At 38.8% G+C, this 27,654-nt stretch overlaps 1 protein-coding gene across 5 annotated transcripts in view; it reads left to right on the forward strand.

Moving 5' to 3' along the window:
• The first annotated feature begins 1,057 nt into the window (after positions 1-1,057).
• Positions 1,058-27,654, forward strand: part of wdr27 (WD repeat domain 27) — a 48,258-nt gene continuing 21,661 nt past the window's right edge. For 3 of the 5 annotated variants that reach the window (XM_085182309.1, XM_085182310.1, XM_085182311.1), the window contains exons 1-22: positions 1,058-1,407; positions 2,257-2,398; positions 2,633-2,757; positions 3,183-3,296; positions 3,411-3,462; positions 3,796-3,866; positions 3,947-4,061; positions 4,151-4,253; positions 5,814-5,905; positions 6,101-6,165; positions 6,881-6,993; positions 7,916-7,989; positions 13,976-14,045; positions 14,255-14,326; positions 14,404-14,504; positions 14,919-15,008; positions 15,719-15,840; positions 16,991-17,124; positions 17,323-17,420; positions 18,459-18,580; positions 22,795-22,892; positions 27,532-27,634. In XM_085182309.1, the coding sequence (XP_085038435.1) occupies positions 1,261-1,407; positions 2,257-2,398; positions 2,633-2,757; positions 3,183-3,296; positions 3,411-3,462; positions 3,796-3,866; positions 3,947-4,061; positions 4,151-4,253; positions 5,814-5,905; positions 6,101-6,165; positions 6,881-6,993; positions 7,916-7,989; positions 13,976-14,045; positions 14,255-14,326; positions 14,404-14,504; positions 14,919-15,008; positions 15,719-15,840; positions 16,991-17,124; positions 17,323-17,420; positions 18,459-18,580; positions 22,795-22,892; positions 27,532-27,634 (2,223 nt within the window). In that variant the 5' untranslated portion in view covers positions 1,058-1,260. Of the gene's footprint in view, positions 1,408-2,256; positions 2,399-2,632; positions 2,758-3,182; positions 3,297-3,410; positions 3,463-3,795; positions 3,867-3,946; positions 4,062-4,150; positions 4,254-5,813; positions 5,906-6,100; positions 6,166-6,880; positions 6,994-7,915; positions 7,990-13,975; positions 14,046-14,254; positions 14,327-14,403; positions 14,505-14,918; positions 15,009-15,718; positions 15,841-16,990; positions 17,125-17,322; positions 17,421-18,458; positions 18,581-21,029; positions 21,127-22,794; positions 22,899-27,531; positions 27,635-27,654 lie in introns of those variants that run through there. The other 2 variants (XM_085182312.1, XR_014877512.1) reach the window with 2 other exon arrangements.

Consider the following 27,654-nt stretch of genomic DNA (forward strand, 5'->3'; position numbering starts at 1 on the left):
AAAGGAGAACTACGATTCCCAGCAACCCCCATTTCCGTTAGTTCTTTTTATAAACTGTTAGCAAACAGGATGACTCGAAATCCACTTAAGACTTCTTGTCCTCTGATGTCTTCTACTGCAGAAATTGGTTCTTCGTTTCGCCATGAAGAACTTTCTTTTTACAGAACACTTTAGGCACAAGGTTGCAATGTGAATTCCAACAAAAGCATTAATAAAAGCGATATTATGCTTTTCTTTTGCTTTAAAATGCTGAAAGTGAACTTATTTAAGCAGACTGAATATGCCACTGAGCATATTGTCACTGTTTATCAGTTTATCATGGGCTAACTTGCTTTCTTTGCAAAGTTGAATTTGTAACGAGCTTATTTACAGATGTAATCGGACTGTGTTTTTATTGCACTTTTTTATGCAATTAAAAATACAGTACAATTCTGATGGAATCATCTTTTCTGTGGGTCCCCAGCAACTTGAAATCCTTGTAAAAACGTATAATAAAATAAAATCCTGAAAAAAACACTTGTGCGCATGCTACTACTAATTCTACAACTAACAATAATATAAAATATTTAATATAAAATTATTTATACCTGATGATGAGCAACATTAACAATATAAAAAGAAGCTCAAAATAACCTTGTAATCAATAATGCCACCTAAGTTTTCATATTTAAATTGAATTAAGTAACTCTGTTGTATGTTGTAGATTGTTACTCAAATCACTCTCTGTTTTTTTAACAGAAAGAAGCACACAATCTAACGGGGACTACCATCTTGCGGTCAAATGGTGAAGTACAAGTACGGATGGTTTATTATAGAAGCTCCACTCTAACCCTAATTCCAAATACTTCTGGAGTTGGATGCAAAAGCTACATAAACTGGGCAAAGCGTACAGTTTTGATGATCGAAATGTTGCGTGAAGACATTTTTAAAACAACAAACGTGATTAAAGCACGTGAGAGAACAAAACCAGGAATCAGTGCGTGTTTGCGTGCCTAGCATTAGTATTACACCTTGAGTGAAGCGCTGCTACATAGACGATCTGTTGTGGCGGAAATTTGTTCGGTGTCATAGCAACGATCAACATTTCTAAAGCGATTAAAGTGTCGACGAGCACGGACAGTTAATAATAACGACAGTAACCGTATGAGTGCGCACACACAGTTAATAATGACGCTCCACGCACTTCTTCCAGGAGATAATTAGCGTTACGATCGTAACACAGCAGGCGGAGGGTCGTGTCACGGTGTTAGCCTGTGACAGATGGCAAAGATGCTGACTGAAAAGCTCAGTTTGACTTGTGACAGACTCCTGTCACACCGGCAGCTCGCATGCTGTTACTCTTATTTTAGCATACCACAGCACGGCAAGGAAGTGCTCGTTTACAGCACAAAGGACGGACAGCAGAAGGTTTGTTAGTTTTTAAGTAATTTAAGTAATAACTAACAATTGTTAGTGTCTGCACCATGGTCCGCACTCTGGCTACAGAGCGTCGGAACAATTTAATACATCTAAAAAAAAATCATATATATACAAAAATGTCATTAAAAAGTATTTGTTTGAATGTTTGACCCGCAGAGATGGATTCCTACCGAAATGCTGCAGCGAAGTTTACAATAAATCTACCAGATTTGCACGTTAGATTTAGCATATCATGGCAAACTAAACAAACAGTTCATCTGCATTCAGACAACTTTCTTTTTCGTTTCTTAATTCACTCGTGCCATGACCGCGAAACAAGCCACGCGTGGACAGATTGCTTTTCCTCTTACATGAAGGACTTTATTGTCATTTTGCCAGCCAGTTTGTTTCGAGGTGAACTAATCTGGAATAAACAGTGTCACTAACCCCAAAAGGCCAGCAGGTGGCTGTTTAACCTCTCTGTCTTACACATTTACTAGCCCTGGGCCAGATTATGTGGATTCCAGCATAGTGCATTTAAAATGGCAAAACCGGTGAAACTTTTATGCACAGACAGGCAAACAAACTTTTATACATTATCCACTCGTCTTTTATATATTTTAATGTTGCATTTAGTCACAATCACAAATGGCCTGGTGTTTTTGTCAGACAGTAGGGAACCTACTAAATAGATCTTTGTTTAAAATTGTGCTAGAGATCAAGGTCATGTTTGTCACTTTACAGGCGATTAGCTGTGAATTGTAATGGATTGTGAGATACATGAGCTGCTATGTCATTGACCTTCTTGACCATTGACCATTCTTTATGCTTTACTAAAGTTTTTTTTTTTTTCCATAGCCCCTCGTACTAACTGGTCACCATGGTGACATCAGTGCCCTTACTTTTGGAAAAAGAAGCAGTCCTGTTATCCTCTGCTCCGCCTCTGCTGATTACGTCATTGTCTGGGATATTGAATTGTGCCAGAAGAGAACACAGGAGGGTAAAGATACATAGTTCTGTGTGTTTGACCCTGAATTGTTGCATGCTGTGAGAAGTGCTCTGCAGTAAAGCGTTTCTCCATCCCAAATCACACACATTTTTCCCCATTATAGAGCTCTGTTTTGCAATGTTGCGGAGCCACTTTAGCACACGCTTCATATTACGTAATGTAGTGAAAATGATAATTTTCCCGAGTTAAGTTTAAATGTAAGCAGACAAACATTTTGGTTTGCAGGTAAAGTTGCAGCTGGAACAGTTATCGGGACTTTGCTGGGGGAGGTTGTTCATCTTTCATTTTGTTTCTCTGATGCACGAGTGGCTGCATGCACGGGAGCAACTGCATGTATTCTCAGCTCAAAGGTACCAGATGATCATGCTGCACGTCTTCCACTTGGTCAATGTATTTAAGCTAAAGTGTTGTAAATGGACTGTTTTTTATACTTTCTACTCTACCTGATCACTCACAGCGCTTTTAAAAATATGTGCCTCATTCACCAATTCACATTCACATTCATACCACCACTTTTTTCTATGCTCTGTCTAACATTCATACACATTTACACTCTGATGGATGCAGAGAGCAACTTGAGGTTAAGATCTTGCGCAAGGATATTTTGCATGCAAGCTGGAGCAGCCAGGGATTAAACCTGATTTAAGATTAGTAGATGACCTGCTCTGCCTGCTGAGCTACAGTCACCTCATTGACTTTTTAAAAAATATTTACTACAAGACAGTAATCACCACTTGTTCTTACTCAAGTTTTACGGTTGTTTTTTCCACATCAGAGACCAGAAACGATCCATACCTTGATGGGCCACCTGGGACCTGTAACATCAGCAGAGTTCTGCCCCTGGAATAACGATATCCTCGTCACCACATCAGAAGACCGCACCTTTAGGGTATTACTTTAAATTTTACACTTTTTATTTAGCCACAGTGATGTGTAATGGTTTAGAAAAACAAATTGTGCACACCTTACTTGGACTTTTAGCTTTTTACTTTTGTCTCGTCAGGTGTGGGATTTAAAAACTGAAGCTGTTTTCTTCCAGTCATTTGTGCTTTCAGGTATGACGTAAATATTTTAAATCATGTTGGTGAAGCGGTAAACACTCATTCTTTTGAACTTGGCCCCTTTAGCCTGCAATACTCTTATTCACTTTGTACAGTAGAAATGATAACTCTATTTTAAAATAGGACTATAAAAACTGGGATGTCAGATTAGACTGTTGGTTAAGGATTGGTATCTCTTTCTGGGGTTTTCTCCCTTCTGTACCCAGGGTTCCTGTGATAGAAGCCACTCCATTAGCATAAAGTAAATTAGTTATGATTATTCAACCATAGGTTTCAATTTTCTAAAATTTGAAGGTTTGAAAATATTGAACTTCCTTAATCCTTTAGCCTCTCCACTGCTCACTGCATACTTCTCGGAAGAGGACAGGCATCTTATCACTGGTTCAACTGATGGACAGGTTAGTGACTGAGGTACGCGGCAGCTCAAAAGGCTCAGACAGTGAAATTCCACAAGCTGAAAGACAACTGTCTGTTTTAGGTGTGGTGCTTTTCTCTCAGTGACGACCACAAGTGTCACCTAGTGACCAAAATGGATCTTGAGAAGATGGAAAAAAGACATCAAATGCACCGAGAGACTGGGAGCCATCAAGCAGGTGACGCGACATGAAACAGATAGTTCTTTAAACTAGTTGGAAAAGTTCACTCAGTTACTTTTATGCTACTTTTGGATGTTTTCTTCCAGGGTGTGTTTTAAAATCGTCTGCTGATAAAGTGGTGACTTCAAAACCTGTTCTCAAAATGGCTTTATGTAGGCCTCTATCAGACATCAATGGTGACCAAGAAAAGTAAGTACAGCTTAGCTGGAATAGGTGCCTTGACCCTTATTATAACTTCCTTTAAACTGGTAAAACTACATGAACTAAACAGTGTGGATGAATGGATTAGTTCACAGAGTTGTAGATGTAGTTTACAATTAGTTTTCAATCATTAGTCACAAGAAAAAACAAGATCTAAGCCTTTCGTTTACTCGTTTCCTCCCTCTCAGTGGATCATATTGTTTGATTTTAGCACAAGGAAGATCTGGTTCTCTTCATTTTTGAAAGGGAATCTTAATAAAGCACGACTGTCAGCTATATGTATTCTCAAGGGCTCTATTTTGTTCATTATTCCACAAAGTGCAAATGGTATGTCATCCAGGAAAATATTAGCAAAATGACTTAAAACACATATGTCAAATTAAAAAAAAAAAAAGCTGCATATTTTTGCCATTAACACAGTGTCACAAGCTCCTGGAAAAAAAGTCCTTATGACATGCCACATTTGTATGGACTAATTGCTGCACGTGTTCACACACTCACAGGAAACCTGAAGGAAACTTCACACGTCGCAGGAAACTGCTGTCTCGAAACATAAAGTTTCAGACCGTTGAAACATATTGTTGCTGTGACAGGAGGCAGGCACTTGAAAAACACGCAGACATGACTAGATTTGTATGATTCCTAATTGCTGTAAGGAAAGCTTGTGATCTCAGTGCAGAGCTCAGCAACTTACTGACTTCACACTTTACTGTTAGAGTGACTTATAGAACAAGTGGAAGCAGAGTCAGTGTGTGATCATTTGAAGTTGTTGAAGTTTCTTTGCAAGCCACATATTCATTGTATAAGACAAAGTAATCATTTCTAGTCACTCTTAGCATCAGTGTTTAGACACTATTCAGACAGCACACATTTGAAATAATTGATTTATTACAGCAGTACAGTTTGGCACAACAGAGTTTGGCATCTGGACTACCAGCTCATCATTCCCTGCGAGTATGTTTCTATAAATTTGGATACTGATAAATAAATCTTGCTCTGGAGACTTGTGGATGTTGTGTTGGTGGAGGGGTTGAAGGAGCAGTGATGCTGACGTGTCAGAGTGAAAAGGAAAGCTTAAATATATAAATAAATTGGGACACTAGGGAACTAAAGTATGTTATGTATGTTTCTCACAGTGCAGCCTGATGTGCCAAACTAAAGTAGCTCACGGGCTCTGCTCAAGTAAGATTCCACATAGTAGTATGAAAATAATGATGCACAAAAATGTAAAACCTTCCAAACATAAATTGCCCGCAAACTCAAAACCTCAGCATGCAGCCCAGAGCAGGAAGTGGATAAAAGAGCAGAGCTCCTTTCTTCTCTGTGGTATTAGTTTCCAGTGTGCTGAATGTATATAGTTTAGACTACATGAAGTCAAAGGCAACTTGAATCAAGGCCTATACTTTTATGGTGTACATGTCTTGCCACTTCATCACATCAGTATGTTGATCTTTTGTGTCATTTGTCTGACCCCAAATGAAAAATTCTTTTTGCGAGAAAATCCCTTAACATGGTTTTTCCACATGTTTCTGTTTGGGGGCCCTGCAGTGACAACAGCTGGTTTTGTATTGGAAGCTCTGATGGTCTGTATGTGGTCGATGTGGCTACGTCTGAACTGGTAGCAGCAATATATTTCAAAGGTAGGCTGCTGGTGATATGCCTTCTCCCATCTTTCTGCCTTTCTTTAAGAAACTCAGGTATGCCTCCAATAAAACATGTGGTTTCCTCTGAGAGATTCCACTGGTGAGACATTAAAAGATAAATTTAATAGTTGCTGTCATTTCTTTTTTGAATGTGATACCACATGATGATGAATATGATTTTCTTTCTTGTAGATTACCCTAAGCTGAGCATCACCATGGCTGGCTCATGGACCATCTCTCCAGGGTGTGATAACTCTGTGAGTATTTCCATTAAAATTGCCTTTTCAGCTTGACTTCTATCATTAATACAGTGTTGCTGGTATTGTTTTTAGTATAAAGAGATAGGATTTACTAGTTAGGATAGTGCAATATAATGCTTTTAATGTGTGTTTGTCTGCAAATTTGAAAACTGATTTCATTGGTGTCACAACCATGTAACATACAGTCACTGAACTTTTGAAGGTTCTAAGTAGAAATTAAAATAAAGTGCAGCAGTATTATTTGTAGACATGCCAGAACAACATCATAGAAAAAAGTAGTTTTCCATAGGGTTTTGGATGATTGCCAAATATAATAAACTCTGTAGGAAATAAATGTAAACAGTTACACGTATTCTCAGCAGGAGAATATTAGCAAATTAACTTTTATGATTGTTGGAGTGTAAATGCACCCACCACCTTTCCCCATGTCTGGTACTATATCTGGTGTGTAAACATACAATATTTTTGAAAATGGCTGCAGCATTAAAACCGATCCCTAAACAGCTTTGCTTTGTTCTTTTCTTAAAACTTCTACCAAATAACAGAGTTTATGGTTCACCTATGGCTAACTTTTATGTAAAACATTAGTAAGTATTTAATGTCCTCTCAGTGTAACAGCTTAAAACACATGTTTATGTATATATTATTACTACAAGAATAGTGTTTTTTCTTTTATTAAAATTTTAATTGATTTAATTTATTTCCCACACAGACGCTGATGTTAGTGAGCTCTTTGTTTACCCCATGTGTGGTCCTGTTGGAGGTGCGTCTATATGACCTAGGAAGGCCCTTGGCTTGTGGCAAAGGATTTTCAGTGTTCCCAAGGTAAAGCTGGAGTTAACTGAAAAATATTAGGTAGCGATACAATATTTTGATGATCTACAGTGACAAAACCTTTTTTTCCTACTCACTTCATCTTACTGATCAAAACCAAAATTCAAGTTTAATAGAACTTGATGAGGGACACTGTGGCCTTGTAGTGTAGCTACTTGAGGTCTAAAACTGTGTTTTGCTTTATATTTTTATGGGTAGTATAATAGTAAGCATTTCAGCTACTTGTTTTGTGAAAAATGAAATAAAAAAAAGATGAGAAAAAGTCTACAAATGACAGACAAAAGTGTTTTTTAACTATTTGAGATAAGCACAAAACTGCTCTGGCTAGTGAGTGATTGCACTTTATACTATTCTAAACTTTTAAATTTGCATACGTAAGCTAACAGTCACAATAAGATTACTTTTTAAATGCCAAAGGTTTTAAATTGTCCTCTGAGAAAGAAGGAACATTCATTCAGCCATTACCAATAACTCCATAAATGATTACCTAGCAAAGTCCAGCAGCACCAATAAGGACTAATTTCATCAACGTAATGTGCTTTTTGTCTGCTTTAACAAATTTGCTATTTGTGAGCCAAAGCATAATCATTTGGGACAGTTACAACTTGCAAAAACAATGCCTTTATACAGTTTTGTTAGTCTGGTCATTTGAGCTCACTGGCAGTATTATATATGATTGTGGGCTGTTTTTTAAAGTTGGCCTCCTGCCTCTAATGCCCTCTGACTCTGACATTTCCATATTAACTTCCTCTATTACAAACATTCATGCCATCTGGTTTTTCATGAGTCAACAATATCATGGCATTGGAAATCAGAGGGGCTAATAATCCATAAGAGTGGAAAATGCTGTGCTCCTTCATTTCCAGTAACTCCCCCAGCCCTCCCCTCCATTTCACCCCTCTCTTGTTTTCAGTTCTCCTCCGCTGCCCAATTCTCCCCTCAATACTGAGCTAAAGAGGAAGGAGCCCAGCTATCCTAAAAAGAAAGGTCAGCATCCCCGAACACTCACCTCTCACTTATACTCATACACACAGAATAAAAAGAAAGCTACTACTATCTGAGGACCTTGAGCTTTAAAAATGTGACCCTTTTTGTAGTTTATTTCACAACTGGCTCATTATCTGTTTTGTTTTTTTTTGCTTGACCACATATAAAAGCCACTTTCAACAGCTCCCTTATTCACAAGGGGTTGCCACAGCAGGTAGCACCGCATATTTGATTTGTCAATTTTTTATTTGATTTTATTTAACAGGTCTTTTCTGATGCAATCTCGGGGGATTTGTTCCTCTTAAATTTTACTGTTAGGTTAATAAAAGTCTGCTTGGCAATTTCAGGAGTTATCTGCAAACATTCACAATTTAAAGATTTCTTCCCCTCAATTTGTTGGGGTTTTATACGACTGTCTGTTTTCATAAACAGGTACTTCAGTTAGAGCAGCACATGCAGACTGATGGTTTATTTTACATTAACCCGGTTTTTTGACTGGCTGCTTCTTCCTGTTGTGGATTCATAGGTAAAGTGAGCCTGTTTGTGTTTCTCTGGTGGACCATTAGGATCACAGATAAAGTTTATGATTGGGATCTGGCGACTTAGAACTGTTCTCCTGGAGCGACCTACTAAATACTGACATTTACATACATACATCATACAGAGAGGTAGTGCTGAGAGGCAGTATTAGCTGTCTCCTCACAGCTGGAGTTGAGGAATTTGCCAGTGCCAGACTGTGCAGGGGGTGTACTGAAGAGTCTAGAGGTGCCGTGCGGCTGCACTGTCAGACCAAAAACCACAAACGTTTACACACTAACCCAGCATGCTGCTCTCCATGCACCTCTGTATTCGTAAAGTTATCTACACAATTGTATACAAATTATGCAATAAACCTCCAAGATCCTTGGAAATAGAATTGTTCTTCCATTGCATGTGTGCAAGACCACTGAAGGTCTCTTACACATGCACTGAAGACTCCTGGCTTTTTGAGATGATTATAATCAGCTGCTGTTACTTTTTGCATGATGTGTACTATAACCCCTGAGTGCTGTTGCTTGAATTAAGTCATTTTATAGAAAGGATTTCAGGGAACTAGTAAAACAGAAGGACTGAATAAATTGCGAGCAATGCACAAAACACATTTTCCATAGAGTGATCAGATCAGTATCAGTCAGCATGAAAATACTGCAGATGTGAATCTGATTCATTTAGATTCTCTGTCAGAGAGAATAGACAGCTTTACTGTTTGACCTGAGGTGTCACAATTTATTAAGAATAAAATGAAATAAAGAAACAAAGAAAGGCAGATGACGTGGAGCACAATAGAGTTCCCTTTCCTTTTCACGTCACGCCTACTCCTTAAAGCACTAGAAGCCGTTGGACCCTAAAATTTCCACTAAACTGCAGTGATCTACAGGATCTTCTCTTACAGAATGAACAGAAAATAGTGCAAATAATGAACTGAAAATGATTGGACCCACTGTATGAGTTGTATTTCCCCATAAAACATTGTGATCCAAGCAATATTAATTGCCTCCACTGTTTTGAAGATGTAAAATCTTGGAATGCGGAGAAAAAAAATTTCTGTGAAACCAGATCAAAGAGAGATAGAGAAACTGAGGTTCTCAACGTCACCTTGGTCTATACCTAAATATGTGGGCATGTAGTTTTACAAGGTCTAAATAAAAAAGAACAGTTACCTTGATACAGACCACACACTGTGGCCTTACTTTAGCTTCATGTTTGTAATGTAGTTCTGTGACAGCTTACTAAGGTGCCTCTGATACTTTTAGTTCTACTCACATTGCTGTCTGCTACTGTCTGCTCTTCTCATCACAGGTCAGTACAGCTGTGACATAGCTAATGTAAAATGAGGTCTGAGTTGACTGATTGAGAACATGACTTGGTTGGCTAATTCTTATAAAACAAATAAACAAACAAAAGAGTATCGGACATTTCAAAGGGGCTCTTCTATGTGCTTTTTTTAAGCTCAGCTAGAATAGCGTTTATCTGTAGCAAGCCATTTTGGCTCCCTTTAAGTAATTTTGTTTGTATTTGGCTTCCCATCAACAACAGGTTGGTGGGTGGGTGGGCTTCTGTGCTCAGATCCAGAGATCTGTGCCACAAATGACCATATTAGGGATAAACAGAGTGGAATAGTGGAACAACTATTAGATTCTGAGTGTTTACAGCCTGAAATCTGGATCATAGGGATTCCTTACATACACATATGCTGACCTCAGTGTTTGAATATTTGAATAATGTCCTATTTAGTAACTCAGGAGGTAAACAAGTAAACACCTGAGGAGAGCATACAGCTGTCTCACTTAGTGAGCAGAAAGTTTTGGGGTGTTGTAGCTGTTCCATTAGACAATGAACATCCTGATGTGCTGAACCAGACTAAAGGATTTGAATATTAAGAAACATCTTTGAATAATTTTTGTCATTAGGCTAATTCATAATGAATGCCGTAAAACAAGCGCACAGCAAACTGCTGTGATTTTACGCACATATGACTTTCCTTGGAAATTTGTCTGAAACTCTCACTTTGCTTCAAATAACTGTCTACTGTAAAGTCAGCGTAAATTATGGGATTTTTACTGCCCCGTAAAACTAAAGCACCATTATACATCAGCAGGAGATCAATAGGGCCATTAAGCAACGCCAAGCGATTGCGTCTCCATTTAATTGGCCTAAAATGCTTACTTTTCAACATGTAATCTGTTCTGAAGCAGCAAAAGCTACTTAGTATGCCGTCTCACAACACATTGGAGGAGTGGAAGGTGGTTTTGCATGTAAGCCACCAGTCTCACAGAACTTTAAAGAACTAATGCTTTACCTAACATGCTTTACCTTTACCTAACATTTAAATACTACATAACATGGATGATATCATCACAAAAACCACTGTCCGCATATATCCAAATCAGAAACCCTGGGTAAATAAAGACGTTCGCGCCAAGCTAAAAGTGCGGACCTCTGCCTTTAACTCCGGGGATGCTGATGCTTATAAAGCAGCCAGGTATGACCCCCGAAAGTCCATAAAAAAGGCCAGAAAGGACTACAGGGACAAAATGGAGTCCAGCTACCACAGCTTTGACACCAGGCGACTGTGGAATGGACTGCGCTGCATCACTGACTACAAGAAGGTCAACACAGTCAGTGTTCAGCCCACTGCATCTCTCGCAGACGAGCTCAACAACTTCTATGCTCGTTTTGATGCAGACAACAGAGAGCAGATCCTCTACCCTCAGGAGGACAGTGAGGCTGCAACTTTAACTCTGAGAACAGAAGCTGTGAGATGGACCTTTAAAAAGGTAAATCCTCACAAAGCTCCAGGACCAGACGGCATCCCAGGCCGGCTACTCAGAGTGTGTGCAGACGAGCTGGCAGAGGTGTTCACCAACATCTTCAACCTCTCCCTGAGGCAGTCAGTGGTCCCCACGGCCCTCAAAGCATCCACCATCATTCCCGTTCCCAAAAAATCAGTGGTCTCCTGTCTGAATGACTACCGTCCTGTTGCACTGACATCCGTCATCATGAAGTGCCTGGAGCGGCTGGTCAAAGGTCACATCTGCTCCTCCCTCCCTGACACACTGGACCCTCTTCAGTTTGCCTATCGGACAAACAGAGCCACAGAGGATGCCATCGCCCTGGCAACGCACACCACCCTCACTCACCTGGAAAAAGGGAATACATATGCAAGGATGCTCTTCATCGACTACAGCTCTGCATTTAACACCATCATCCCCTCGAAACTTGCCACGAAGCTCGTCGACCTTGGGCTGGGAACACCAATCTGCAGATGGATTCTAAACTTCCTCACAAACAGGCCCCAGGTGGTGAGAGTTGGTAAGCACACCTCCTCATCACTCATCTTAAATACAGGTACGCCACAGGGTTGTGTGCTTAGCCCCCTCCTATATTCCCTGTTCACACACGACTGTGTTGCTAAACACGAGTCCAACACCATCATCAAGTTTGCTGATGACACAACCATCATAGGCCTTATCACAGGCAATGATGAGACGGCCTATAGAGAGGAGGTGATGGCACTGTACGAGTGGTGCCTGGAAAATAACCTGACTCTCAACATCAGCAAAACTAGAGAGATGATAGTGGACTACCGGAAACGACCAGTCAGAGAACACCAGCCCATCCACATCAACGGTGTCAAGGTCGAAAGGGTCAGCAGCTTCAAGTTCCTTGGAGTCAACATCACCGAGGACTTCTCCTGGTCCCTTCACACAGACACTGCTATCAGGAAAGCTCGCCAGCGGCTTTACTTCCTGAGGAGGCTGAGGAAGTTTAGCATGAACGCCAACATCACCTCAAATTTTTACAGGTGTGCAATTGAGAGCTTGCTGACGAGCTGCATCACAGTTTGGTACGGAAGCTGCTCTGCCAGCAGCCGTAAAGCACTACAGAGGGTGGTGAAGGCAGCAGAGCACATCACTGGCACGAGGCTTCCTGCCATTCAGGACATTTACCTCCAGCGATGCCTCCGTAAAGCACACAGCATCATCTAGGACCACAGCCACCCAGCACATCAGCTGTTCTCCTTGTTACCATCTGGCAGACGTTACAGGAGTCTGTCTGCTCGGACTACAAGACTTAAAAACAGTTTTTACCACCAAGCCGTACGACACCTCAACCACAACACTTAAACACACACAACACAGCACTCAGAAGCTACCCTGCAGCTTCACAAGTACTCTGTTTAATCTGCACTGGTCACTTCACTTTATTGTCATTGATATTTATATTTAAAGTGCAATACTGTAATTTTCTGCTGCTCATTCCTGTGCAATATCCCATCTGCCCTCCCGTCATATTTCTTTTCAAGATTTTCTTATTTAATCACTAGTGTACATATATTTATATTTATAGATACATATATATTTAGTCATCTTTTCTCTTTTACCATGTCTCTCTAATATTTAGCTCCTTACTATTTTTATATTTTTATATTTTATTTTATTATATTTTATTATATTTTCTGTACTGTATCATGCTGCTGAGTGACTGCTGCTCGTCAAACACATTTCATTGCAATGTTGACCCTGTCCTAACTTGCATATGACAAATAAAACTTGAAACTTGAAACTTGAAACTTAACTGTTGTGATACCAGGTGAATTATGCAATTCAGGTTTTGTACACTTAAACTTGTTTAGACATACAGTTGTGGTCAGAAGTTTCCATCCTCTCATCACTGGCACACTTTGGGCATCTTTGTACCAACTGAGCATCATTTAAATTCTACAGTTTGCACATTAGATGGATGTTTCCAGCAGGATAAGCTTGGAACATATAAGCGAGTTCACTGTACTCAAATCAACTCCACAGCCACCAGATCTCAATCGAATAGAGCACCTTTGGGATGTGGTGGGATGGGAGATTTGCTTCATGGATGTGCAGTGCAAACATCTGCAGCAACTGTGTGATACTGTCATGTCAGCATGAACCAAAATCTCTAAAGAAGTTTTCCATAACCTTGTTGAATCTATATAGTCACAAATTAAGGCAGTTCTGAAGGCAAAAGAGGGGTTAGGTCCAGTATCAGCAAGGTGTACCTAACGTGACCAGAGAGTGTGTACGTATATATACGCCTGGCCCTGGAGACTATATGACCTTTTCTTACTTCCCCTCTGTTTGACAGAAGAACAGTTTTTGGAAGTGCTCACAAATTTTAATGGCTGTGGAAAAAGTGAGCTCATAGTGAACCATCACCCTTCATGGCTTTATACACTTAATGCTTACAGCATGGAGTGGTCACCCAGAAATCTTGAATCCTCCTTTTAAAATATGAAACTGCTTCACGATACTGGTAGATATATTGTCATTTTAGCAATATTAAAGAATCTTACCTCATCCTGCCACTGCACCATCTATTGATTCATGTTTTAGAAATGCAGACATATATACTCGTTATAATACACACTTCTTCGCTGGTGTCCTAATGAGCATCTTATCTTTTAATGAAGGAGGTGTAAAGGACCAGCCTCTGGTTTTCCACTGTAAAGTGAAGTCATCTGGATACACTAGTGCCCCGAGGTATGATCACAGAATAACTTTTTGCCAGATAGATAATCAGATTACAGTTTATTGGTCTGTCCAAAGTTTAAAGCACTTATTCGCTTAATTATTGTTTAATCTCATATTTCCTTTTTGTTAGGTAAAATATAGTTGCTATATGTATATATATTTTATTTGGTTGTTTGTATATGTTTTTCTTTTTTAAATTTAGTTTATCCTCTTTTCAGGAGGATCATGTTTTCACCCAAAACAAATGTTCAAAAAAATTCTTCCTCTAGGAAAAAGGCTGATGGAAATACGTAAGTGACCTAAGCTAATTTCATTTAAAAGACAGTGTTAATAAAACGTGAATAGTGAACATACTTTTGCCATTTAGAGGTTCCCTCCTTAAAGATTACCCAGCAGACGGTGTGGCACCGGCTATCCCGTGTGCTGATGTGAGCGTGAAGAAGCATGTCTCATGTCTTCAGTATTCAGGTAGGTTAATATGAGTAATTTTGTCTTTTTGTCTATTATTATTATGTGTTTTTAACTATTATTTAAACAGTTGAAATGCTAAAGGTTGAGGTTATAAGTCAGATTTGGGATTGTATTAGAAACACCTGCCAATGTCGAACCGTTAGTAGATCTAATAACTGTCGACTGCATGGAGTATTGTCCATCCTGAGCTGTAAGGGTGAAGTAAGGTAACAATAATTTATGAAAAATAGCTGGCAGTATATTAGAAACAGTTTCACTGTTGCTGTTTTCTCAAGATGAATGTTCCTCTTTCAAACACAACATTTCACAGTTGTGTCTTAAAGGCTGCTTTACTATTTTTGGCTGTAATAAATCAGCTGCGGACTGAAAAATCCTAATAAAACAATCCCGTGTTTCCTTGTCCCTCCCAAGGTGATGGAAAACAAATCCTGTGTGGTCTTGGAGACAGCACACTGTTACTGTACAAGTCCTGCCTTAATGGCACTCCAGCTGTCTACATAGGTGTGCGATGCAGAGATGAGTACCCGTACTTTTGTTTGATATTTTTGTGTTTCTCATCAAAAGAGGGTTTTTTTATGTTCGACATACAACTTCTTAACTGATTCAAATGATGCTAAGGTTTAAGAGTTGGCACCTCACAGAGATAAGAAGGATGTTAATAATCATAAGTCTGCTCTTGGCTTGGATAACTCATTTGGGCTCTTCTGAATAACCTGGACCTACTCTGAAATGAATGCATGGCTTGACATGAGAGTTTTAAAGAAAATTCTAGTTAACTCACTAAGCTATCATTGTCAAAAACTAAACACTGAGCTCTCTGTTACCAGAATACTGTGGTTTGCTTATGTTTCAGAGCAATAATTGTTGAAAGGCTCACATTCTCTTCTGAGACCTTTTAGGTTTAAACTAAGCATATGTCGCTATTATATACAGTGTGAAAGATTAAAGCATTTCTGAGACGAGTGGTCCCGGGCAGTAAAATTAACACTGACAGACAAGTCAGGCATCACTTGATGGCTGAAGTGCAGCTGGATCACAGGTCTCCACAAGGGGGCAGCAGAGATAAAAGGAGAGAAGCTGAGGTGACACGTAGGTCACCACAAGCATATTCTCTTCTGTCTGCCCGGCTCTCTTAGCAGTACCATAAAAGTAGATGTTGTAGCCACACTCTGTGTTACCAGGTTACTAAAGTCGTGCCTTCTTTTATCCAGGGCATGACAAGTCAATAAGCAGTTTGAGCTGGAGCCTTAGCAGACGGTGGTGGCTGAGTGCGTCAGAAGACCTGTCACTCCAAATATGGACTCACTGTAACTCAGAGCCTGCCATTATCATGGTAAATCCCCAGTGAATGCGCATACACTTATACCGGTGTCTTATTTTTTTTTTCTTACTTTCACTCCCTGTCACCTTAATCTCCCATCACAACTACATGGCCTACTTTAAGCCTTTATGAAATTTCCCTCATTCCTTGGAAGTCCAAGTTCTAACCATAAAAACCAGTGTAATAAAGACCAGCCAGAGTGACCTCATATTGCAAAAATGTCCTCTCTCCGAAGGTCTAAAAAAATTAAAATTGATGTAGAAGTTCAATAAAATGACTACATAACTAATAGATAGCTCCACACATTTGTCTTGTGTTTTCAAAGATCAGTGTGATTGTTGGAAGGATTTTAGTCCCCTACAGATCTCCTTCTGTCATTCCGATGTGTTAATGGTTAGGTAAAATGTTCAAACTTTTTCCATTTCCATCTGTGGTTCATAAAATTCAGTCATAGCACACCTTTATAATAGGACAATTTCTATGTAATGATCAGATTGTATCTTGGACATGTTTGTACAGAACTTGCTCAATTCACTGTTTCCACTGCTAATTAGAAAACTAATGGAATTTAAAAACAAGGAGGCCAACGCAGAAAGCCAAATTAATGCAATTATGAAATAATGTGTTTCTTGGCGCAGTGATGGCACTTTTGCTATCAAAGCCTCAACTGAAGTTGGAGCATCCAAAACTCTGATCGTATGCAGACCCTCCTTACCTCACTGGGTATCATATTTAATGGGACACTCAGTTGCTCTGTCATGCCAAGTAAAAACAAGGGTCTGTCCTTAAGCTCCAAGGTCTCCCCATATCTGATGCTTATCATCCCTGCTTTGTTTCGCTCAGTTAGACAGTTTGGCTGGGTCTACAGCCTTTGACTGCTTGGTATTTTTGTGAAACAGCTTGGCAATGAATACAAGTCATTTCAGGGACAAGGGCTATGTCTGGGTGAGCCACGATCACAAATGGCTTCTAAGAGTTGCAGTTGTGAGAAAAAGTTTGTTAACCACTCCAAATTGTGAGTCTGTGTTGATGAGATGTGGTCTGGTATACTGGTATAAGTAAGACTGAAGTAAAAACTGAAGTAAAACTGAAGTCTTGCAAATGTTTCAATAATTAAATTTAAAAAAAAAATACTTCTAAGGCTGATTTTTGTCTCTGCTAGGGTGACAAAATGTTCTCCAAACCCATTAGAGGTGCTCAGTTTTATTATCTCGACAAATTTGTACTTTTGGCATCCGGGCCCTCTCTGTACCTGTACCTGTATAACCTGGACATCACGCGCGATGACATAAAAAGGTAATTGCAAGTGATTTATTCATGTAAATAGATACACAACAGTTTACCATGTGTCCCTTATAAATGCTACGTAAACTATTGGTTTATGTATGTATTTTCTTCATTGGTCTTCCTATATAATCTTTTTTGTCATGAAGCTGTATACATGGATGTATTGTGAAGAAAGTGAGACAAATTCAAGCTGTTTTTTCTCCTTAGATATCATCAACGGAGTGTCAGCAAATTGGCCGGATGCTTTACGACAACATCAGCAACAGACATCACCGCCTTGTCTGCGATCAATGATTTTTTTTCCCGTATCCTTCCTCCTGTTGTTACTGTTCGTACAGCAGAGGTGTTTCAGTTCAGACTGCACATATACAGACATTTCCCATGTCATCCACAGCAGTTTGTCTATGGTGTCTTTAGATGTTGTCCCAGGGCTTCCATTGTGGATTCTACCTGTAAATGAATGAGGTTTTCTGTAGTTTATTTAGGAATGTGAGGAATTTGAGGGTTTACAATGCATTTATTTTCCAATAAATCCTCTAATAAGAGGTCCTCTCAGGAGCAGTTCTGCTCCACTTTATTTACTATTTACTATTTTCACATAGTAAATAGACATGGACACATATTGACAGCTGGGGTAAACAGTGAACTGACAGCCAACACTCATTGCAGATGAATGGTAGCCAGTGCTATTTGTCCTGAAGTGGCCACTTTAGCAAGGATTATGCACTTGAATTGGGAACGGTAAGAACAAAAAACTGAAGTTTCATTTGCTATCTGAGAGCATTTAGACTCATAAGTGAAAATTGTCACATATAACCAACAGCATTTGTGAGCTATTTTTCTTAGTGAAATGGATCAGTTGCATAGACAGAGTAATGTTAAGTTCTTCTGGAAACTGCCCAGTCTGTCAGAAATAGCGACTTTGTAATGATAGCTGTGGGATGCAACAGGTTTACATCATAAAATTGATTGGTCATATAAAATAATGGCAGCCTTCATAGGTCAAAGTGTGTATGAAATATTTTGGATTTTTAAAACTGTTAAAATATCTCATGAGATTTTAACACTGTTCTTTAGTAGGAGTGTCCATGTACACCATAATAAGGCCTACAAGGCCTTCTTTTCATTTCTGTCTACTTACATAAAACAGCATGGAATGAATTAAGGTGTCTACAGGAAGGCAAACCATTGTATTCAGTTTTTGACTGAATACATCACATGCCCCTAAAAAGCTACCAAGGTTGTAAATGATAGAAAATAGTTGATTAAATATATGTTATTTTTGTTTGAGGTGCTGGTCCTCTCAGATAAACGTTAAAACATTACTTAACAAGCTGTTTCAGACATTGTTTTGGTGTGTGGGTCAGATCGGTCTATTCAAGTATTTGACATGAACAAAGGCACAGTTGCCTCGGAGGTGCCTGATGCCCACAGCAGAGCCATCCACTGCATCACACAGAACAAGGTGAGGTGATTCGACCGTTCATGTGAAAAAAACTACCCTTGTTATGTATATGCATGTATTTGTCTTGTGTAATAGTAATTCCATTCGATTGTATCTTTGTCTAATACTATTATATATCATCTTGTTAATCACTTAATACCCACCAGCTCACCAGTGAACCACTTAGCGGTAAAGTGATATTTTGTCCACATGCTAAACCAGAATTGTTTCAAAAACTGGAAGATGTTGCTTTTTAAATCAAATCTCTTATATGTATTTGGAATTCTGTTAAAATATTTCCATTTGGGTATGCAGTATATTTGAAAATTAAATTTAAAGAAGTAGATGTGAACCCAGCTTTATAACTTCCTGTATGATTATTTCAGCCTTCATGTATGATGGATTGTAATTGGTTACATTGTAATGTCAGTCATCACAGTGTATATAAGCGACTTACAGTATGAAAGGACTTTTTGATACCCACTAGAGTCTTTAAGTGTGGAGTTTGCATGTTGTCCCTGTGAATGCATGGACCCTGTCCAGGAACTCCAACTTCCTCCAATGTTTGTCTCCTTGTGGTGTACTGGTACGTCTTCTAGGGTGTACCCCAACTCTCGCCCTGTGACACCTGGGAAATGCTCCAGGCTCTAAATCAAGTGCTTGAACAATTTATTTCCAATTGCTTCTCATTTTAGCAGATAATGTAAGATAATTTAAGAGAAACAGCTTTAGGTGTAAGTGTTGTGTAAGTTTAAGTGTTTAAAAATGTCTAACCAGACAACCCAATCCAAAAAAAGGTTCATTCTGGTCATGTGGACGTAGCTTCTCCAGTTGGAGAATTATTTCGTCACTCATCCAAGTGACTTCCACGGTGTCAATTGAGGTTTCCCCAACCTTATAAACAGTACATTTGCATAATCATTGACTCTAGCACAACTGACTAATAATGGGCTGACTGCAAATTGTCATGACCATTGGTCACATAAATGGCCTCTTTGACTCCCCGCTCAAACCAGCGTTCTTTTTGGGATGTCCTCACCTTAGATAATTGAGCATGATATCACGGCAAAGTGTGTAACAGATAGTGCACCATCTCCATTTCACACATGAACGCATGCCGACGTTGCAGTAAGTTGCAGTCACATGCAGTGACAGCCGAGAGAGATATTTTATTCCAAGCAAACATGAAAATAATCACGGGGGAGCATCTCCCCCTGCTGGTAATGCAACTTCTGCATGCGTGTCCATTTCACGCTTTGGCTAGGCAAAGCGTGAAATGGACACGGTGGACTGGCATGTTAATTACACATTTTGTCATGTTACTGGGTTGAACCAGATACTTATTCTTGATGGCATTACCTTGGCCCCCAGTAACACTGTGAGGAATTCTGGAGTCATTTTTGATCATTTTTGTCCTTCAGTGTGCATGTTAAATAAATATGTACGACTACATTCACACAATATTATCTAAAATTAGAAACATCCTGTCTTAGAGTGATGCTGAAAAATAGTCGATGCATTTATTACTTCATTGTTATCAGGGTGTCCTTAAAACCCCCTGAGAAAAGCCTTCAGTTGATCCAAACTTCTGCAGCAAGAGTACTGACAGAGATTAGAAAGAGACAGCATTTTTCTTCCATCCTGGCTTTTCTTAGAATCAAATTTCAGTTCCTTCTCCTCACATACGGGGTGTTGAATAATCAGACCCCATCTTATCTTAAAGACCTCATAGTATTGTATCACCCCAATAGAGCAGGGCTTACTTTAAGGTTCCTCTTCTGTGGAAACAGCTCCTAAATTGGATTTGTAAAACAGACACCATCTCTACTTTTAAGATTAGACTTAAAACTTTCTTTTTTGATAAAGCATATAGTTAGGGCTGGATCAGGTGACCCTAAATTCTCCCTTAGTGCAATAGGCCTAGGCTGCTCTCTGTGTGCTTACACACCTCTCTGCATTTAATCTTTAGTTATTCATTTCTGGCTCTCTTCCACACTGTGTCTTTTGTCCCGTCTTCCTCCCATCACCCCCAGCCTGTCGCAGCATATGGTTCCCCCTGTTCGAACTTGGTTCTGACGGAGTTTTCTTCTTTCCACTGTCGCAAAGTTTTTGCTCACAGGTGGTTGTTTGATGTTGAGGTTTTCTCTCTTGCATTGCAGGGTCTTTAGCTTACAATATAAAACACCTTGAGATGACTGTTGTGGTGATTTGGTACTATATAAATAAAACTGAATTGAATTCAATCATTGCTTGGCCTAAAGGGACAGAACTCTTTACTAAAAAAGATTTTTCACCCTAAACCATAAACATTGCACTTATCCTGATAATGATAGTATTCTTTAATACAAATGCATTTTTTTGAAAGGCACATATTGAAGTTTTTATGTTGCTGAGCGTTGTCAAATCTTTTTCACGTCTTTTCTCATTCATAGTCTGACTAATCCTGGCCTTAACCTCCAATCTTTGATAGAGGCAGAGACATCTCCTCAGTCCATACGCAGATTGGATGACGTTGAGATCTAACCCACAAAGCGAAGAATTTGCTTGACTTGGAACCGATTACTGGTGTGAGCCTCATCTTCCATTTTACCCTTGAAGGGGCTACTATTTGGCAGATGTAATAGTCTTACATAAGGCATCTATGAGTGTTTCGCAAGTTACGTAAGGCACAAGACACGGATCGTTTTTGAGGCAATAAAAGTGTTAAGTTTGTGGTGTGAATGAAAAAGGTCATGGTTAAAAACAAAAATCATGGTTATACAAACATTTCCGTGACAGACAGACAGGACATGCCATCATCAGTATCATTCATCTTGAATGTTACTCCGTAGCGCAGGAGGATTAAGACTGCCATAGGGGATGGCAGGAGGAGATTCCATGCTGGATGATGGCCTTGGAGTAAAGCTGTTCCATGATGCAGTCTGGGTTTATGTGGCCTTACTTCCACATCACTGTCTTGAACCAATCTGGAGTCAATTTGTTGGTGTCTAATAAGTAGACAGCTTGGGCCGGCGTTCACATCTATTATAGTGCTATGAAGAATATTACATCACTCGCAGTGAAACTATAAAATTCATTTATTCAAGTCTCATTTATTTATTCAGCTTATAGTTAGCATTTTTATTGCCTCACATGTTACAGTGATATGGAGGGACTGGTATCTCTACATACAAGAGTCATAAGAATGCTTGCCAGCTTCGTAACAGCAACAAACCCATTAACTTTTATTATAAAAAATATATAAAAATAATTACCTAGTACAGATGCTCATGTAACTTAGTAGATGCAGAAAAGTATATGTTTTGGTGTGAAGGAGGCTTGTACCCACTGACCCTTAGATACTGACTTTGGTCACATTTACCTCAACTTGCTTTAGACTCGGGCCAGCCTGGATTAGCTGGATACACTGCACCTTGTGGTATGGATGAAGTGCATTAAAGCATTCAACTGCAATTCACTCTTGCACACAGCTGACTTTATTCCGTCAGCCCAGAGGTGCTTGTTCTTTGTCACGCCAGCTATTGTGTGCATTACATTGCGGAAAGCCTGTGGTGTGTTGTTTTTAGCTTGGCTATTGATGTCACTATGGGATTCTCCGCCTGGGGGCCTAAGGGGCCTTTGGGTGCCGTAGGATTAGTAGCATTGCTCCTGCTTGGAGTCTACGCACATTTTTTCCCTTCACTATTGGTTTTCCTCCTGAGGCTCACCAAACATCAGGAACTGCATTTTGAGAAGCAGCTTTTCTTACTTGAAATTTCCATCGCCTTTTTGACAAAATTCACCTGGAACTCATCACAGCGCAGGACTTCTCGGAAAAAAAGAACTGGAAATGCCCTCTCAGGCTGCCGTTCTCACACTTTCAGTGGAAATCTAAACAATCCCCCCCACCACTTCTTTCTCTCTCTAACTCTTTTTCTCTCTGGCTCTCCCTAAGCTTTTCCCTCTTACACATTTACCTATAGCATTCAATAAGTTGGTCTGAAAGAGCTGTGTGGAATAGATGGATAGATTTGTAGTAGAAGTTCTTTGCTTTTCTATTTAACTAAAAAACAGTGATGACACAAAGACACCCACCCAGCATGATTTTTTTAAAATATCACCTTCTGTATTGAAGTAGTATACATTATAGTAATAGTATAGTCATGAAAAAGTTAGGGGAAAAAGGAAGATTTATATCCATTTTCAGGTAAAGCTTGTGCTGACTAAGCTGTTTTGTTCATTGTGTATCATTAAAGGGATCAGCATTTAGCTCACAGGCTCCAGATTCATACAACCTCTTCCTGACCAGTGCTGTCACTGATGGTATGAAGATTTGGGACCTTCGAACACTTAGGTCTGTATTATTGTAACATATTCTGTGCAATTTGTATTGAATGTACTCTTAATATGATCATAAGGCAAGGAAAATGGTGCTTTATAATCTACTGTAGTCTCTTGCTTCTTAAAGGGAAATCATGTTCAAAACCTATAAGCACTATTATATCAGTAGCTAATGCATTTACAGTAATTGTAAATTACTGTGAATGCTGTAAATGCTACTACAACAATCTTATGTAGTAAATGATTTACTACATAAGATTTCTTTTTGCAAAGGCTTTGAGCAAAGTATATAAAAGATCAAGTAACCCTGATGTCACAGATCAGTTTGTCGACTTTTGTTGTTGTTTTTTTGTTTTTTGTTTTTTTTAACATTTTAGTTTTTGAAAATTGGTAAGTATTGTAGCCGACTTTCTAGATGGTATTTCACGGGTGGATCACAATCTGATTGTACTTTTTGGCATTCATATTTTTAACACCATGAGCACTGTTGTATCAGTAGCTAACGTTCTCATTGTTGTACCTCCTCTGTACACATTGACAACAATTTGAACTAAAAATGTCAAATTTGGAGTCATCAGTATGAAAGAATTCTTTTCGGATGCCTCTTCATCTTTTGTGCTGCACTTGTCTAGTTTCCACTGATTTCATACTGCACAACATGTAGAGACATGCCAAGTTTTCAGCTAATAGCTCTGTTGGAATTACCTTGTTAGTGCAAAAATACTATTTTAGATCTGCAAAATTATTTTATCTTTAGCATTTTGATAAAGCCAGATAAAGAAATGGGAAGAAAATGTGTGTCTTTGCAACTGGCTGCTTGTAACAAAGTGCCAAAAGATAAAGATGAATACACTCCTGGTCATCCCTTGATTTAGTGGCTTTTTTTATGCTTAAATGATTCATAGGCCAAAGTTAAGTGGTTTAACAAACAAACAAAAACAACATTCCTCTGAAGACAGTCGGGTACAAGCATTGGACTGAAGCCTGGATAACTCTTGCACAAGACTACTTTAAGAAAGGATTAGAATGTCTCCTTGTTAGCAAAATATAAGGAAATGAGGGCTAGCTCAAGATTTTCTCCTAATACTATACATTAAAGGAAGTAATAGTGATCAATATGCTTGGAAATTCTGAAAATTTCTTTTTCATTATGAAATTATTTTGCCAAAATTTGTAACATTCCTATTCAACCTTTATCACCTGTTGACAAACCTGGATGAAGGTTGGCTTCTGAGTCTGGTGTTATTTCACGTCCAAGAACGTTAGGAAAGAAATCATTTTTATTACACTTCTTTTGTTGAGACTAAGAAGATGACCTTATATTCGACTAACTTCAACATTTTCTTACACAAACATTCCTCAGTGATTTGGATTTTTTTTCCCTTTCTTCTTTTTTTTTGGGCCGCGTTCAACGGCATTATTGAGTATTTCATTCTTTCATGTCTGAAGCTGCTTCCATGTGTAACTCCTCTTCCGTCCCTCCATCAAATCTTAATGCTATCTGATAAATATTTGTGGCTCGTTTCTAGGTCAACCCCTCATTTTAAGAGGTTTTATCAAACATCCCTCAGTACGCAGAGTTCTTTGGAGGTGAAACATACGCATGGATGAAAACAATTAACAACTATTAACCACAAAACATGGCACCAGACCACTAAATAAATATTTCAGTCTTGTTTACTGCTAATCAAAGTAATCAAATCAGTGTTAAAATTGTTTATCAAATATCTTTGCAGGGACCCAAAATTCGAAGTTTACTAAACTTGTGGGGACCAACAAGTCCCTTATGGGGACAAAATCTATCGGCCCATAAGTTTGAAGACATTTTTGAGACTCAAAATGTGGTTTTAGTGTCAGGGATACAATTAGGTTATGGGTTCGGAATAGGGTAAGGGTTAGGGCTTTGCATTCACTTTTGATGGTTAGGGTAAGTGGCTAGGGAAAGCATTTTGTCAATTAGATGTCCGCACAAGGATATGAAGACACGACTGTGTGCGTGTGTGTAAGTTTGATGAACTGACCCTTATATGTACCGGGACATTTCAGATATGTGACGCAAATGTTGTCTCTATCCCATGATAATTGTAATGGCGTTACATTTTTTCAAAGGAAATGCACAATAGTTAAAATGGAAATGTCTTTTCATCGAAAAATTTTATACGATGATGCACTGAATTTGTGCTGACAAGCAGAGAATAAGATTACTCAGGAACTCAATCAGACCAGGCATTTTCTTAGAAGGTGCTGATTAAATAAGTGGTCATGTTTCGTTTGACAGCTGCAGGATTGCCAGGACAGCTGTTGTCCGTCAGCACGTGATGACCATGGCCACTTTGCCAAACAATTAGTTTAGTATACTGTATAGATCCACTATATTGGTTAAAGTACTTTTAAAGCCATAATCTTTCAGTCACCACTTGTATTTTGATATGTATGCAATGTTCCAGTTGAAGGGTGTACACACCAGCATTAAGCATGATTCAAAATTGATGACATGCCGATTCTAAAAATAGAGAACAGAGGGTGATGTGCTTCACTTTCCATAATTTAATCAGTCTGAATCTATGTGAAGAAATACATAAACAATGTATTTACATGAAGTAATATTAAGAAAAAGCCAGCTCTTATCTGATAATATTCTGAAATGTATTGGCAGAATATAATGAGCTAGGATTACCCTGCTGATTACCTTGATGACTGACACCGAATACCCAAGTGGATTCAATAACTGTATCGGCTCTCACTCAAGAGGATCATACCCTCTGGTGTAGTGATCTGTAAAATGCCAGATAGTTATCACTTACACAACATAGAGTGTGTATGTGTGTAACTCATCTTCCCTTCTTCAGTCAAAACATTAGCTTCACGCTCTGGCCTAGAAAACCAGATGAGTGCTTACTGAGAACTGCTAAAGTGTTTTTTAAAGTGCAGTAGTGACAATTTGTGTAAGTACTGTTGCAGCGCAGAAATGTTAAGATGTAATGTTGCCCTAGAAATCAGAACAGGTAATAACTTGTATGTGCTACAGTATTGTTTGGCCTGTTTGTGCTGTTGAAATTCAAATGATGTTTCTATGAGGTATTTTCTACGAAAGAGGATTAGGCCACCGAAAAAAAAAGTGGGCAAGTCTTTTTTTTTTTTTTCTTTCTTTCCAGAACTCTGAGAAAAAATTATTCTGAGATTAAAGTCAGAATTCTGAGAAAAAAGTCAGAATTAGGAGAAAAAAGTCAGAATTCTGACTTTAATCTCAAAATTCTGGGAAAAAAGTCAGAATTCTGAGAAAAAATAATTCAGAGGAAAAAGTCAGAATTCCAAGAAAAAAGTCAGTCTGGAAAAGAAGAAAATAAAGACGTGACCACTTTTTTTCCCCAGTGGCCCTAATCCTCTTTCATAATTTTCAGTGCATACATACAAAAATTGGTTTTGTTGCTAGGTTGTTGCTAGGCAACACTATATAGTTATAATGTATGATTTTAAAAATAGCTTTTGTGGATATAAGTAAGACTTTATCGTTGTAAATTTAAATTGATAAAACATTTTTATATGGTGAAGATGCACCTGTAACTGAAGGGTCATTTTACCCCATTGCTGATATAGATAAGAACCTTCATGGGCTTAAAATGTACCTGCATGTCAAGTTTGGCTGCTAAACTCCTGGTCTTGTAGGAGTTGATGAAAAATGAAGCAAACACAGACAGAAAGTTTGTGTATTATAAAAGAAAAGAATTTTTTTTGTGACGAAAAAGTTCATTATTTAAGAAATAACTGTTCGAAATCTTTCCAAAATCTGAAGAGGAAAACCTATGGACTGTCCCATCTTGTTGCTTCTGTTCTGTCATATGGCCTTTTTATTGAGGGCTACATGAGCAAATGTCATAGTCAGCTGACAATGTCGTCATCCTGAAAAAAATAGATAATTAAGTAATCCCATTGAATACGAGAGAAGAGCAATGAAAGAAAGCATGCCATTAAACTGAATCAACAGTTTTCTGGCACAGTTTAGCACCAACTCAACATTATAAGTTCCATAAAGTTCTGGTACTGGGTATATCAGATTTCTTTATGGTCGGTGAATATGCCCTACTTTTAGCCCAACTTAATGACATTAGCATATGAATGTCAAAGACATGCTCTCACCAGATGCTGTCAAAGCACTGGCCTGCCAGTATGCCAGCTCATATAGAGGCACTAGCTTAGTTACCTGTTAGTGGCATTGCAAAGACATTACATGCCTTTGCAAACCAAATGAAACAGCACAGAAGTTGCATGAGGGAAACATTTTTCATTAACGAAGTCTCTTTCCTGTGTTTTCCTTGAGTCATGCTCAACTCCCTGTGCTCAGCTGGTTCAGTTGTTTGTAAAGCAGTCCATGGAGTGCCGTTCTCCTTCTGTTCCATATATTTTGCACCTTCAGCTCAACGTTTCAGCATCGTAATGTGTGCACTGTGAAATAGCATGCGTACCAAAGATATCCCATTCCCCAAACATTTATTTTAAGTTTACTAGACCCAGTAAAACCTTTTAGATTGCCTTATAACATACAAACTAATATAAAGGATCACTGGTCAAGCATCAAGTCTGTATGTCACATAAAGTTGTTTGAATTTATTAACATCAGTGATTTCTTACCACTGTGTGCTTCTTCTCACCAGGTGTGTACGGCGTTATGAGAACCATGTAAATCGCTGCCAGCCCTGCTCTTCAGCCGTTTCGCCATGTGGACGCTTCATTGCCACGGGCTCTGAGGATAACTGTGTAAGCAGTCTCACTGGGTC

The sequence above is a fragment of the Neolamprologus multifasciatus genome, chromosome 13 (genome assembly GCF_963576455.1).
Source record: "Neolamprologus multifasciatus chromosome 13, fNeoMul1.2, whole genome shotgun sequence".
NCBI classification, from domain to species: domain Eukaryota; kingdom Metazoa; phylum Chordata; class Actinopteri; order Cichliformes; family Cichlidae; genus Neolamprologus; species Neolamprologus multifasciatus.